This window comes from Podarcis gaigeae, assembly GCF_964106915.1.
Source record: "Podarcis gaigeae genome assembly, chromosome: 2".
NCBI lineage: Eukaryota > Metazoa > Chordata > Lepidosauria > Squamata > Lacertidae > Podarcis > Podarcis gaigeae.
The window spans coordinates 121,905,136-121,919,194 of NC_139679.1; the positions used below are offsets into that span (position 1 = coordinate 121,905,136).

Sequence of the window (14,059 nt, forward strand, 5' to 3'; positions counted from 1 at the left end):
AAGACTACTTACAGAAATATTGTAAAATTAATGAATGTTAGAATGATGTTGGGCAGAAATTAAGTGGTTTCCAGCTGTAATGCTTAAGAGATATGAAAAAAAAGGTTTAGAAATAAGTAAAAACTAATGGTGAGGATTTGCTGAACTAACAATTTGAATTGGAATACAAGAAAGGGAGGTATGAGGAGGTCTGGAAAATAAGTTAAAAGAAAATAAGTAATGGAAATTCTATGTGTTTTTAGTTGTTTTTATTTTTGTATTTTTGTTGTTTTTTCTTTTTGTTCTACATTGTATTATTTTTGAAAACTTTTAATAAATATTCTATAATAAATATAATAAATATTCTATAAATAAATAAATAAATAAATGAGAAAAGCCCTGCATGCCAACTCTTTTGCTTCTTGGAGGAAAAGGCAGGAAATACATACAATAAACAAACAAACAAACAAACAAACAAAGACTCCCCCCCCCCAGTGCGGTCTGCAAATGGTACCTGAGCCCAACACCCCTCACCCCATCTGCAATTCCTGGCAACTGATATTCACAGAATCATCGGATTGCAGAGTTGGAACCAAAGTCTCCTCTAATTCACCCCCCTACAAGAAGCTCCTTGGATGAAGAAAAAAAAAAGGTGAATTAGATAAATGCAATAAACAAACAGTACCCCTATTTTTCAAAAAGCGTGCTCAGGATCTGAAAACCAGCCTGGGGCGTTACACGCTCTCAATTATCCCGCTTTGATCTGAACAAGGTCAAAGCTCTCCATTCTGTGGTTGGGTGGGGGTAGGAGAGGGGACGACGACTTGGGAGGTCGCCACGCCTCCTGCCCTACACGACCCCACCCTTCTTTTCTGCAGCCGTGACTATTTATACCCTTAGTTTGCAAAGCTTTCTCACACGCGTTTGCAGCGTCGAGGAGAGATCGCTGTCTTTGCTTCTCTGCGGGACGTGTGGATTACTGGAAATCATCTTTCGTCCAGCTTCCAGCAGCGCCCCTTTGGCTACAGAGAAGTAGGATCGTCTGCCCAAAACACTGAGGTTGGTTCCTTTTTACAATTGCTATGAAGTCTTTTTTTTTCAAATTGCCCACGCAGCCAAATTTAGCTTAAACCGCTGGGTTGCGCTGGGTTTAAGTTAAATTCGGTTGCAATGGCGATTTGAGAAACACAATTGCGCATTGTAAACACGTTAACGCATTGGCAGGATTTTAAGAACACTTGTAATTTTAGTAATAACAAATTTAGTTGGTCACTAAGGTGCTACTACTGGAAGTATTTTTTTTTATTTTGTTTCGACTGCTGTAGACCAACACGGCTAAATACCTGCAACTTGTAATTTTAGGAACACTATAGAAAAAACGTAGGAAAAATAAGTTTGGAGTAAGATATGCAGTAGAAAAAAATATGGTAAAGGAACCAGGAGGGAGGGTGGAGGAAAGTCACGGGATTCAGGGGATCGGGGGGGGGCGGTTTAATATTGCTTTAGTATTTTTTTGTATTTTCCATTTTTGTTACTGTGTCTTTTTATTCTTGTTATATTTGTATAAAACCTAGTAAACTATTATATATTTTCGCATTACGAATGGTGGTCCAAAACATCCAGAGGGCAAGCCGATGCACTTATTTGAAATTATGTTTTGCAAATAACAGCATCGGCTTGCCCTTTCGATGATTGCGACTACCTTTCGTAATGCGAAACCTCCAGAGGTCTAGCAACTTGGTGTGCGCTCCCGTGGAAGCAGGGATTTGCTCTCGGGAAAAGCGGAGTGTGTGTGGCTCTGTGCCAATTGATAGATTCGATCTTTAAAAATCAAATAGAGATGGGAGTAGCGGGATTGGGGGTCCAGAGCGGGCTTGGACAGAGAGGGGAGTTTTCTGAAAACTTTTGCCGGCAACCAGAAACTCCTCTCCCTCTCTCCCGACACCGCCGTCGCCAAAAGGGGATTTTTTTTGCACGTTGGGGAGTCAGGGTCGGACAAGAACGGGCAGTGGCGCAGCATATGCCGTCGCTGCCCAGGGCAGGCGCGTTCCCAAGGGGCGCGGAGTGCGCGCTCCGAGGGGCGCGGAGAGTGCGCTCCCAGGCACTCGCTCGCACACCGCTCGCCTGCCTCCTCCAGCCCTGAGCGCGGGGCAATTGCGCACCGCGCGCCCTGACTCCTGCGCCTACCATCAGCCGTCGGGGGAAGGGGAGAGCTGCCACTGCGTGCTCCCGGCTGGAGAAGGCAGGCGAGCAAGTAGGGGAAAGGACGGGAAGGAGACACGCGTGTGGGAAGGGGAGAGGAAGGAACTGGCAAAGAGGCACAGCAGCTGTAAAAATGTGTGTTTGGAAAAGTAGGGAGGTTTTTTGCGTGCGTGCACGCACACAAATGCGAAAGCCCGGGGGGGGGGGGAAATTGCATGCAGTCATGGGCGTAGTCAGGATTTTTGTTTGCTGTGCATTTTTATTGTTTGGGTTCGGGCAGCTGCCGGCTGCGCCCATGCATGCAAATGCAACAGATTGAGATTGAATAGGAAATGCTTCAGGGAAACCTCTGCGTAATGACAGTCCTTCGGTCCCCCTCGCTCATGCACGCGACCTATCTAGGCTCTGTTTCTCGCTCTTTGAAACCTTAAGCTGTTCTGCCCTTGAACACTGAGAAACCCCTTTTGCATCCCCTTGGGCAGCTTTCAATTAGTCGCAGGGAAGATCTCTGTCCCCCCCCGCCCCTCTTTAGAGCTATTTCATAGTCAGCTCCCCCTCAAAGTTGATCAAAGGCACAAACCCTTCTCATGATATTGTATTCGTATCCTGACTTTTAAACGTGCTAGTGTCCATTTTTATTACTCCAGTTTGTATCCAACTAAAAACAAGTAGTTCATAGGTTTCTTAATTTCAGCAGGTCTCCTCGAAGTAAACCTGCTGAAATTAAGAAACCTATGAACTTCTGTGGGGCCTACTCTGAGTAGCATTGGGAACAACATATTTTTATGCTAGTCGCAAATTGCTTTGGCACTATTATCATTTATTGTGTAATGGGAGGTTATGTATGTATGCATATATATATATATATATATATATATATATATATATATATGTGTGTGTGTGTGTGTGTGTATACACACACACAACATATATACACAGCTCAAGTGTAAAACAAACCTATAAATGATTTACAAAATTTATAAAATAGAACGTTAAAATGCCTGAATAAAAAAATACAGTGGTACCTTGGTTTACAACCATAATCCATTCCGGAAGTCTGTTTGTAATCCAAAAAAAAAGGTTGCAAACCAGGACATGCACTTCCGGGTTTGACATGTTTGTAATCCAAACGTATGCAAACCAGACTGTTTGCAAACCAAGGTACCACTGTAGTTAAAAGCAAATATTCAAAAACATTCAAAAGATTAAAATCCAGGGCAGTTAGTAAGAAAGGAAACACTTCTACATGTCAGTATTACATGGTGTGTTACAGAAATTAATGGAAAATTTCTAAAAATTTGTCGGGTTTCCCCCCGCTGAATGCATTACACACAAAGTTAAGGGTGAAAAAAAGATGTTCAACAAATGGTTTTCCTCTGAGGTAAAGTTAAATTAGCTCTAGAAATGTACTGCGAAAAACCAGTCATTTTTATCTTTCTTTATTAAAAAAATAAATTTCTGGATAGGCTTGCCTAAACAAAAATGTTTTAAGTGGGTGCTGAAAATAATACAGCAAGGATGCCTGTTTGATATCAAGAGGCAGGCAGTTCCAAAGTTTAGGTGTTGCCACACGCTGCATCAATTTAGCCCCTCTTTTTGCTCACCTGTATTTAAATTCTTCTATGTATATTTTTGGGAGGGGCCATTGGCCAGTCTCATCTGGGTTGCAGTTGTCTGGGGTTACAGGGGGCGAGTGAGTGGTAGACCCATTACGTTTTGGGGAGCAGGGTCCCTAAGACAGCATCCTAGGAACCCCAGCACCCCAAAAGCGACTTCTGCCTCACCACTGCAAAAGCGCTGGTGCTATTTGTCCTCTTAGTAGCTAAATAGGTGTTTATACGCAGACTCACTGCAAAACATGCTCTGGAGCTTCATTAGCTGCAAACCCTGAAATTTTTGGGCCCCTCCAAACTGGTGCCAAAGTTTTGCAATCCTTTCGCACTGCCCCTGAACCGTGTAATTGACTTGCCCCTGGTTCATAGTAATACATCAAACTGGGATCCCTAGAACAGGCATAGGCAAACTCGGCCCTCCAGATGTTTTGGACATCGGGTTTATTTTGTTAGATTTACAGATTATAGCCATCATCCCTGACCACTGGTCCTGCTAACTAGGGATCATGGCAGTTATAAGTTCCGTGTTTTTAAAAAATGTTCTTTTTTCACATCCAGACATTTAATAATGTTACGCCATTCTAAATTTCAATCACACCACAGTTGCCTGTTCTGTAATGTGAAAGGAAGGTTAGAAATGTAGATCCTGCCTTGTTTGGTGTTGCAGACCTACTCTACTTGCCTTCTGATCAAGCGCTTTTACGGCTTGGAAGTTGAGGGAATTTTAATAAGTTTTAGTTTTTTCAAAAAAAAAATGTTTCAAAATACAATGGGGTTCCCTCCCTTGATGTTACCATATTATCTTTTTTTTAATTGATTTGAGGCTTTTTAAAAAGCACACACAAAAAACCCAAGCAGTATAGAAATTCTATGAAATAAATTAACGCTATATTTCCAATAATTTTCTGAAACAGTGCCATGACCACACATGTTTCCTATTTCTGATGTGAGACTTTTGCTTGTGGAAGAAAGTGCAGCAACAGTGCAGGCTAAGGGAAAAATTTGTGGGGGGGGGGGGACACATGGTTTGGAGAAGAGTAAGTGACAAACTTGCAGAGAATAAAATCAACTTTTCTGCAAATCATCTGCACCTTGTTGTGAGTTGCAATCTCTATGAGGTCCAAAAGACCTTAGGGGATCAGTACAGAACCTGCAGGTTCTGACTTGGGAAATAAGGAGCTTCCAGCAACTTGGATGAATCCAAAAACTACAGTGCACATTTAAGCTCATACAAATTGCCTTCCATTCAATTTCAATGGGTGCTTCTATTGAAAAGCAGTGATTGATTGATTTTCTCTCTCTTTCTCTCCCACCAGAAAAAAACTAGACTCTGCTGGATTGCTTCACAGTGACTGCCTCTTGCACAATGGGCAACCTGCAGAATAAGATGGAGAGGACAAACGAAAGGAACTGGTTGGGACCACAGTTCAGCATAAAAGAGGCATGGAGCGGTTCCCAAAACCCCACTGAAGAATCTCCACTGCAGCCTTCCCAAGAGGATCTTTTGGAGCTGGAGGATGAGAATTTCGTTCTGGCACTGGAAAGCAGTATGGAGAAAGAGAAGGAACCGTCCACTTCTGACACGCTGAACTTGCCACTTCCGGCGCAAGCACATTGTGGCCAAGTTCCCCTGAACAGCACCCCAGGCGAGGTCCCAAAGCTGCGTAGAAGTAGACGCCTCCTAAGGCAGTCCTCCTCCACGTCCCTTGAGCCAGAGGACACCACTGCTATGGAGCCACCAGCAAAAAGGCAGAGGATCTCTTTCGTGTGGAGATACTTCACAACAACAACAAGCAAATTTGTGGTCCAGTGCCGTGTCTGCCATAGGGCCGTTCGCCTTGGGAGGCCTGATGGTTGCCAACTGGTGGGAACCACTGCAATGCACAGTCACATGATGAGAAAGCACAGAGACGTCCTTGAGAAGGCGTCGGAAAGCGGCAAGACTGCATCTTCCAGGCCTCGAACCCGGTCTGTCTTGGGCACTTTGGGATCTCACTCCGCTCTTAACAAACCAGCAGGAAGTGGCCAGATGACACCCTCCAGGCCTCGCACTCGGTCCATGTCACGCAGTTCTAGATTGCAGTCCACTCCGCTGACCTGTGTGGCATGCCAGCCAATGGAATTCACTTTGCTAGAGGGCAACAGCAGCCAGGATTTTGAGTCCAGGGGTGGCAATGCTGTGCTGGTACAGGAGGACTCTGCAAAGGAAAGGGCACTACCAGCACTCAAGGAAGGAGGAGCCTCTGGCTTCAAAAGGCCCCAAAAGAACCCACTTCAAAAGGTTGCCGCCAACATGGAACCATCAGCCCATCGTGGGAAAACGTCTTTCGTGTGGAAACTCTTCGCCAAGGATGCCAATAGCAAATTTGCGGTCCGTAGCAGTCAAACTGTTAGTCTTGGGAAGCCCAGCGGCTGCCAGCAGGTGGGAACCACCACAATGCACAGTCACCTCATGAAATGGCACAGAGATGTGGCTGACAAGGCCAAAAGAAGCAGCATTACAACACGCTCCTTCCCTCCTAGGCAGAAAGAAAAGGCAAATGACCGGCTCTGTGGAGGAAAGTTGGAAGAGCTAAACTCTGTGGATACTGACGCAGGGAAAAGAGCAGGGGTAGCTCCTCACACCATCCAGGAGAGGGCCGGTGCGACAGCCTCAAAGAGAACCGCACAGGAGATCCTGGGTGAGGAGGACGCCCTCAGCTCAGACGCTCGGCGCCAGCATTTCAGGCATTTCCGCTACCAGGAGGCCGAGGGGCCCCGAGAGCTTTGCAGCCAATTCCATCGCCTTTGCCAACAGTGGCTGAAGCCGAAGAGACGCACCAAGGCTCAGATGCTGGACCTGGTGATTCTGGAGCAGTTCCTGGCTGCCCTCCCCCCGGAGATGCAGAGCTGGGTCAAAGATTGTGGGCCGGAGACCAGCGCCGAGGCAGTGGCCCTGGCTGAAGGTTTTCTCATGAGCCAAGCGGAAGACCAGAAGGAGGCTGAGGTGAGAGACTGTTTTGCTTTGGTAATTCCAAGGCCCCAATCCTTGGTTGTATTTCGATTCACTGCCTCAGGCAGTGCTGATCAATCTTCTAGCTGATAAATTAGACCCTCTCAGGTGCTGAGATCAGCAGATGGGGCCCTCTTGGTAGTTCCTGCACCCTCAGAGGTTTGGTGGGTGGCAGAAGGCCTTCTCTGTGGTGGCCCCTAAGCTGTGGCACTCCTTCCCCACAGAGGTACATCTGGTACCTACATTATACAGCTTCCAGCGAATGCTGATGACGCTCATTTTTACCCGGGCTTTTAGGACTCGCCTTACTTCTATGAATCCAAGTTTTGAATTGTTTTTAGTATTGTGTTTTAATGCTGCAACCTGCCCTGGGACCCTAGAGTGAAAGGGAGGGTAAATAATAATTATTAATAATGATGATGATTATACCGTATTGGCGCAAATATAAGCCGCTCCCTTCCTGGCCTTTGGGGAGAGGATGGGGGACTATGCATGGGACAGGCACCGCTTTGCAATGCTCCTGGTGCTGTTTGCCCTGCGCTCCTGGCTGCATACTGGATAATTTTTGTAAGGTCGTGAATATAAGCTGCACTTTAACTTTTCATGGTTGGAATTTGGGGGGAGGGGAGTGCGGCTTATATACGGGCCAATACGGTAATAATAACTTAATACTTGAACATTTTTTCATCTTACGTTATTTAATGGCACCCCTGGCCTTTTCCTGACCTGTTTCCTGTCTATCCTCCCACCCCCCATCTCAGGTGCAGGAGATGTCATCCAAAAGAACCTCACGTTTCATGGAGACAGAGAACACTCTGCCAGATGCCACCGAGAGACCACTGTTCAGGGAGATCAAACAGGAGGCTGACATGGACACCACCTGTTTGGGTAAGGATCATAATGGAGCCGGCTTCAACATAGTCTCTCCTTCTCTTGAATATGCCTGGGTCCTGTGGTTAAATTACGGAGCCTAAAATGCCTCCCCGTTTTCTTTGTCTTCTCCGTAGGATGTCAAACAACGTTTGGAGACCGCAGGATGGCCCCAGAGGTTCCTTCTAGGCCGCCTCCTCTTTGTGGTGGACTGGAAATGGCTTCTGCTCACTTGGAACAGGTATGGGGTGGGTGGAATTGTTGGGGAGATGGGCAGGGGACCTTTCAGGACCCATTTTCAAGACCCAGCAAGAGGTTCGGGATTTAATGGGACACCCTTCTTTCAGGCTCCCGTGTCCCTTGAGGAGGTGGCGGTGCATTTCAAAGAGGACGAATGGGCTCTGCTGAATCCGGACCAGAGAGCGCTGCACAAAGAAGTCATGGAGGAGAATTATGCGAGTCTGGTATTTCTAGGTAAGGCTCCTCCTTGGTTTTGGCTGATAGATCCTGAAAGCAGGAATAGTTGCTGCTCTTTGTATGCAGCAGTGCATTGTGGGAAACGTCACGGCGTGTGACAGGAGCTGACAGCGCCTTTGGTGTGGCGGTCTCCACCCTGCGGAACTCCCTGCCTTCTTTCAGACATCTACATAGCTGTCAACTTTTCCCTTTTCTTGCGAGGAATCCTATTCAGAATAAGGGAATTTCCCTTTAAAAAAGGGAAACGTTGACAGCTATGCGTCTCTTAAAAACTTTACTTTTCAGACACATCTTTACAATATGGATTCAGCCAGCTAGTATCTGTTGCTGTTTTACTGATGTTTGCAAACACATTTTACAGATATTTATTTATATTATTTTAAAGTTCATTTATACTTTTCAAATCCATACATTTCATTAATTTCACAATCATTTTAACATTTCAAAGTTTGGCTTCCTCCGCCCCCCCCTTCTGCTGTTCCTTAAATTTATTTTTTAATATCTTCTGCATATCCAAACTCATTTAATTTGCTCATTTAATTATCTACTTTAAATATAAACTCGAATGAAACTGCAGGTTATTGCAGTAATCTTGCCCATGTTTTTATCTGTTTGCAATTTATCTGTAAATATTCACTAAGCCATTTCCATTCTTTTATAAAAAGTTTATCTTGATTTCTTATTCTTCCGGTAAATTTTGCCATTTCTGCATATTCCATAAGTTTTTGCATCCTTGCTATTGTAGTCGCATACATAAATAAATTTCTATACAATTTATGTAGTTCTGTCGCTAAATTCCCAAAAGAGAAGCTTCTAGGTTTTTTGTTGTTGTTTTTTTTACAAAGGTTATTTTGAACATCCTCTTCAATTCATTATATATCATTTCCCAGTAAGCTTACTGGCTTACCATTTTACAGATAGTTATTGACTGATTTAATTGAATTTATGCCACGAGCTGAAAGTGCAAATAAAAAAAAATCCAAATAAATAAATATTCAGTTAAATAAGCTCTGGTCCCCATCCAAGCTATACATTTAAGGCAGCATTATAACATTACCCGGGCCTATGGCTATTAATTAATCTATGACCTGTAAAAGTGTGGGGACTATTATTATAATTAGGTTGTCTGTCAGTATGCTGTTTACTATGTTTTTGTCATTGATGCTGTGTAATGTGTTTTAACGTTGTACGACGCCCTGATAAAGGGCAGTATATAAATTTAATAAATAATATCTTCTTTCTCTGAAAAAAAGGACTACCTGTCTCCAGATCTGACATCGCTTTGCAGAAAGAATGGGAAAATGCATTCCTTGAGGGCTCTGAAGAAGAAGAGACATTAGCAGGTAGGTGCTTAACTGACATGGGACTCCTGCATTTTCAGCCTAGCAAGCTGTGCAGACACCTGGCAGACATTTTGATTTCTGTGTGGCCAGACTCCCATGCCCTCCGTAATTAAACTCGGCACCAGAAGGAGGCAGGGCCTTTTTAGTAGTGTCTCCTGCACTCTGGAATTCACTTCTGAAAGATATACAACGGGGGCTCCCCTCAGTTTAAGAAAGTCTTTATAAAAACTCACCTGTTTTCTCTTACCTGTAACTGAATGCTGAAGAGGTAGCTCTCTACCCTGGCCTTGAGACACGTTTTGAGAGCCTGCCCCTTTCCCAGGACTGTAATATTTTTATTCTTTTTAAAATTACGGATTTTAGATTGTTGTCAACCACCCAGGACCCGTTGGCAGAGGGTGCGTAATAGATTTGCTTTATGCTACTTATTTTACAAAAACATTATTTAGCGCTTGATTATAGAAAAACCTCAAAGCAAAGGCACAAAGCAACTACAGCTATTCCCCTGCAGAAATCAAGGGTATATTCAAATAATTTAAAATAGTAATAAACTACAAACACATCAGTATTCTAGATATCTGGGTAGACTTGTCGGAGCAAAAAATGTTTTTAGCAGGCGCCAAAAAGAGTAGAGTGAAGGCACTTGTCTCATATCAATATGCACGGAGTTCAAAAGTATAGAGGCTGCCATACTAAAATACAGATTTTCTACAAATGCGGAACACATGTGGCATGTGTAACAGTATCAGTTATTGTTTCCTTTTCACCATCAGAGGCTGTTTGATGGAATTGAAAGGGATCTGCCTCCCCACTTAATATTTTCTGCTTTCTTTGATTTCATTGAGTTTCCTTCCTGATTTGAGGACCCGTTCCTGATTTCTCTCTCGATTCTTTCAGGTGATGGGAGTGATAGTGATGAAGAAAACAGTCCTCAAAGAAAGAAAACTGAACAAAAGCGGAAGAAGCGCTTGACTTCTGTAGGGGCTGGTTTCCGTGAAGTTCCAATACTGGCAGAACATCACGCAGGAAACAAAAGGAATATTGAGAATGGAGAGAGACTGTTGATGTGCTCCGAGTGTGGAAAGGGTTTCATTGGCTGGATGAACCTTACTAAACATCAGAGAATCCACATGGGAGAAAAACCACATGAATATTCAGAGAACAGGAAGCCATTCTCTCACAGCTCAGACCAAAGATTCCATGTTGGCACAAAGCCCTACAAATGCTCAGAGTGTGGAAAGAGCTTTGTTCAGAGCACGTACCTGAGAGTGCATAAAAGAATTCACACAGGGGAGAAGCCGTACAAATGCTTCGAGTGCGGAAAGAGCTTCGGCTGGAGTGGAAACCTAAACAGGCACCACAGAATCCACACAGGGGAGAAGCCGTATCAATGTTCCCAGTGTCAGAAGAGTTTCCGTCACGCATCAAGCCTTAAACTTCACCAGAGAATTCACGAAGGTGAACGCACTTTATAAACGTCGAGGTTTTTGTGGAATACATACGTTAATTCGCATTACAAAACTTGCACTTGGGAGAAACTCAACGGCTAAGAGCAGGCATAGGCAAACTCGGCCCTCCAGCTGTTTTGGGACTACATTTCCCATCATCCCTGACCACTGGTCCTGTTAACTAGGGATGATGGGAGTTGTAGTTCCAAAAATACCTGGGGGGCCAATAGAGGAGCGTGGATATTCTGGTATCCCTTCAGGAGAAAGCACATGAATAATTACAACAACCTTCACAATCTGGTGCCCTCCAACCACATAGGATTTGCACCAGCCTGGAGCTGCGATACTTTTGAATATTCATTTATCACTGTCCCGTTATGTTTGAAAGGAACTATTGGACAGCACTTTGATTGACTTGTTTATTTCTAGAGTCACGTTTTCCCCTCATTATGACTTACTGGCATTGCATTGCAGTAGGATGTGAGGTTTTTCATTGTTTCTGCGGCTGCTGGACTGCCTCATGTGTAGCCGTGCAGAAAGGCGAGCCTACTAAACCACAAATGTAATGCAATGAGCTATTCTGTTTTTGTACACAGCACACACATTTTGATAAATAACGACCTTTTGCATTGCCTTGGCGACATTTGAAAATAGGTCTTGGAGATGCCAGTTTTGTGTGGATGCCTTTTGGATATCTAGACTGGATTTGAACACACCAAAGAAGAGTTTCAGTTAAACGTCTTGTAAATTTAAACAGGGAAATATGGGAGGGAAAGATGGGACTCCACGGCGCCATCTGGTGGCACAGTGTTATATTGCATATACAACACTTTATCAGCCTAGCAGAGTACTTAATGTGATGAGCACTATGTATATAATTCTTATTTTGTTACTATTTGTATTCGTTATATAAGGTTATTTTTTATCTGTTGAGTTTGCAAATAAATGATTTTTTTAAATGAAACAAAATTTTTTGGGGGGAAATTGTGTGACCAGAGGCCTGGCTTTCTTTTAGCTAGTGTTTTAAACTCCACAACTTAAAGCCTTTGAAAAGCACAGCAGCTTGAGGCGGCCGTAGTTCTGAATCACAGTTTCTGGGATTCGTGGGTGGGGAGAGTTGTTCTTGCACTATTACAAAGTTGGAAGAGACCCTAAGGAATCTCGGCTGAAGCATCCATGACAGCAACTCTTTGGTTCAGTCTCCTTTACTTCACATTGCTTTAAACAAATGTGCAGGAATCAATGTAGGCTTCTCCTAGAGGACATAGGACCTTACTACAGTGGTACCTCAGGTAAAGTACTTAATTCGTTCCGGAGGTCCGTTCTTAACCTGAAACGGTTCTTAACCTGAAGCACCACTTTAGCTAATGGGGCTTCCTGCTGCCGCCGCGCCACCATTTCTCTTCTTATATCCTGGGGCAAAGTTCTTAACCCGAGGTAATATTTCTGGGTGAGCGGAGTCTGTAACCTGAAGCATGTAACCTGAGGTACCACTGTACTTCTTTAAAAGTGAAAGCTGCTGCTGCTGCTTTGGTGAGTAAGATTGTCTTCCATAAACATGGTTCTAACAGTGGGTCTGTAAGTGACTGTGGAGGCCAATTCTAGATCCACACGTCCTTCCACAGTGGGGACATTGGTTTCCGGGTGGGAGTTGATCACGGTGAGGGTTTGCCAAGCGTGCCTTCCTCTTAGCACGTTTCTCCCTTTTGTCCTGAGTTTGAGCATCTTCAAAGTCCAGGACACCTTTGGTAAAGGCTGTTCTCCAACTGGAGCGCTCCATGGCCAGTGTTTCCCAGTTGCCAGTTTTTATACTACATTTTTTTAAAGATTTGCCTTGAGAGAGTCTTTACACCTCTTACAGTCATAGGAAATTGGTAGGGCTATGGATGTTCCTGGCCTGAAATCCTGGAGTAGATCTACACTTAAGGTTTTTAACGCTAAAAAGGAGTTAAGGAATTATTCTGACAATCATATAACTATACGACTTTTTAAAAAACCATTCATAATGCATTATTAAAATGTGACACCAGAGGGCGCTGCAGAGCAACAAGAAACCAGGGAGGGAAAGCGAAACCAAAGGGGACTTTTGCTGGCTTGACGTTTTACAATGATATTTCTAATTACAGATAGGTAGCCGTGTTGGTCTGCCATAGTCAAAACAAAAAAAAATTCCTTCCAGTAGCACCTTAAAGACCAACTAAGTCAGTTCTTGGTATGAGCTTTCGTGTGCATGCACACTTCTTCAGATACCTGAAGAAGTACCTGAAGAAGATATCTGAAGGAGTGTGCATGCACACGAAAGCTCATACCAAGAACTGACTTAGTTGGTCTTTAAGGTGCTACTGGAAGGAATTTTTTTTTGTTTTGATATTTCTAATATCGTTCTAATAACTTTTAAAAGGTGAGTGTAGTTCCAGCCCTAGACAGCCACTGCCAGTCAGTCCAGAGAATACTGAGCTGGATAGATAGATAGATAGATAGATAGATAGATAGATAGATAGATAGATAGTATAAGGCACTTTGCTATTTTCCTATTGAAGCAGAGGGCCAAAGCTCAGTGCCTGGGCATCTGGTTTGGCTTGGTCCCCAGTTCTGCATAGCCAGACTTGCTTTGCCAGGCCTTTTCCTGTGGGCCACAAGTCCAGTTTGGGCAAGTCACAAAACATCTGATGTGGGCAGGGCAGGGCAGGGCTTCAAAGAAACAACCAGGAGCTTAAATTGAGTCCCTGATTGTTGGATTGCTCCCACCACCCATCAGCTGAAACTGCTGCTAAAATAATAACAATAACAATTTATTATTTATACCCCACCCATTTGGCTCGGTTTCCCCAGCCACTCTGGCTGGCTCCCAACAGAATATTAAAAGCACGATAAAACAGCAAACGTTAAAAACTTCCCTGAACACACCTGCTTTCAGATGTCTTCTAAAAGTCAGATAGTTGTTTATTTCCTTGGCATCTGGTGGGAGGGCATTCCACAGGGTGAGCGCTACTACCGAAAAGGCCCTCTGTCTGGTTCCCTGTAACATAACACCGGTCTTGAAAGACCTACATTGGCTCCCAGTACGTTTCCGAGCACAATTCAAAGTGCTGGTGTTGACCTTTAAAGCCCTAAACGGCCTCGGCCCAGTATACC

At 44.0% G+C, this 14,059-nt stretch overlaps 1 protein-coding gene across 2 annotated transcripts; it reads left to right on the plus strand.

Annotated features, from left to right (window-relative positions):
• Positions 1-761: 761 nt before the first annotated feature.
• LOC310837259 (uncharacterized protein) lies at positions 762-11,908 on the plus strand. 2 transcript variants are annotated; one of them, XR_014560484.1, is made up of 8 exons: positions 762-1,038; positions 5,111-6,780; positions 7,548-7,674; positions 7,794-7,897; positions 8,004-8,130; positions 9,387-9,476; positions 10,374-11,028; positions 11,128-11,908. XR_014560484.1 is itself a non-coding variant. In XM_083723508.1 (7 exons), exons 2-7 carry the CDS (start codon positions 5,161-5,163, stop codon positions 10,949-10,951), a joined length of 2,646 nt encoding a protein of 881 aa, XP_083579634.1. In that variant the 5' UTR covers positions 763-1,038; positions 5,111-5,160; the 3' UTR covers positions 10,952-11,908. The 2 variants fall into 2 exon arrangements, 1 of the variants encoding a protein (XP_083579634.1); XM_083723508.1 differs by having other exon boundaries at positions 763-1,038; positions 10,374-11,908.
• Positions 11,909-14,059: the final 2,151 nt, after the last annotated feature.

What these genes read in the sequence shown, in the direction of transcription:
- LOC310837259 (XM_083723508.1), top strand. Translation starts at nt 5,161, where the DNA reads ATGGGCAACCTGCAGAATAAGATGGAGAGGACAAACGAAAGGAACTGG. An exon ending in AAGACCAGAAGGAGGCTGAG is followed by an intron (nt 6,781 to 7,547) that starts GTGAGAGACTGT and finishes CCCCCATCTCAG; the next exon opens with GTGCAGGAGATGTCATCCAA. An exon ending in AGAAGAAGAGACATTAGCAG is followed by an intron (nt 9,477 to 10,373) that starts GTAGGTGCTTAA and finishes CGATTCTTTCAG; the next exon opens with GTGATGGGAGTGATAGTGAT.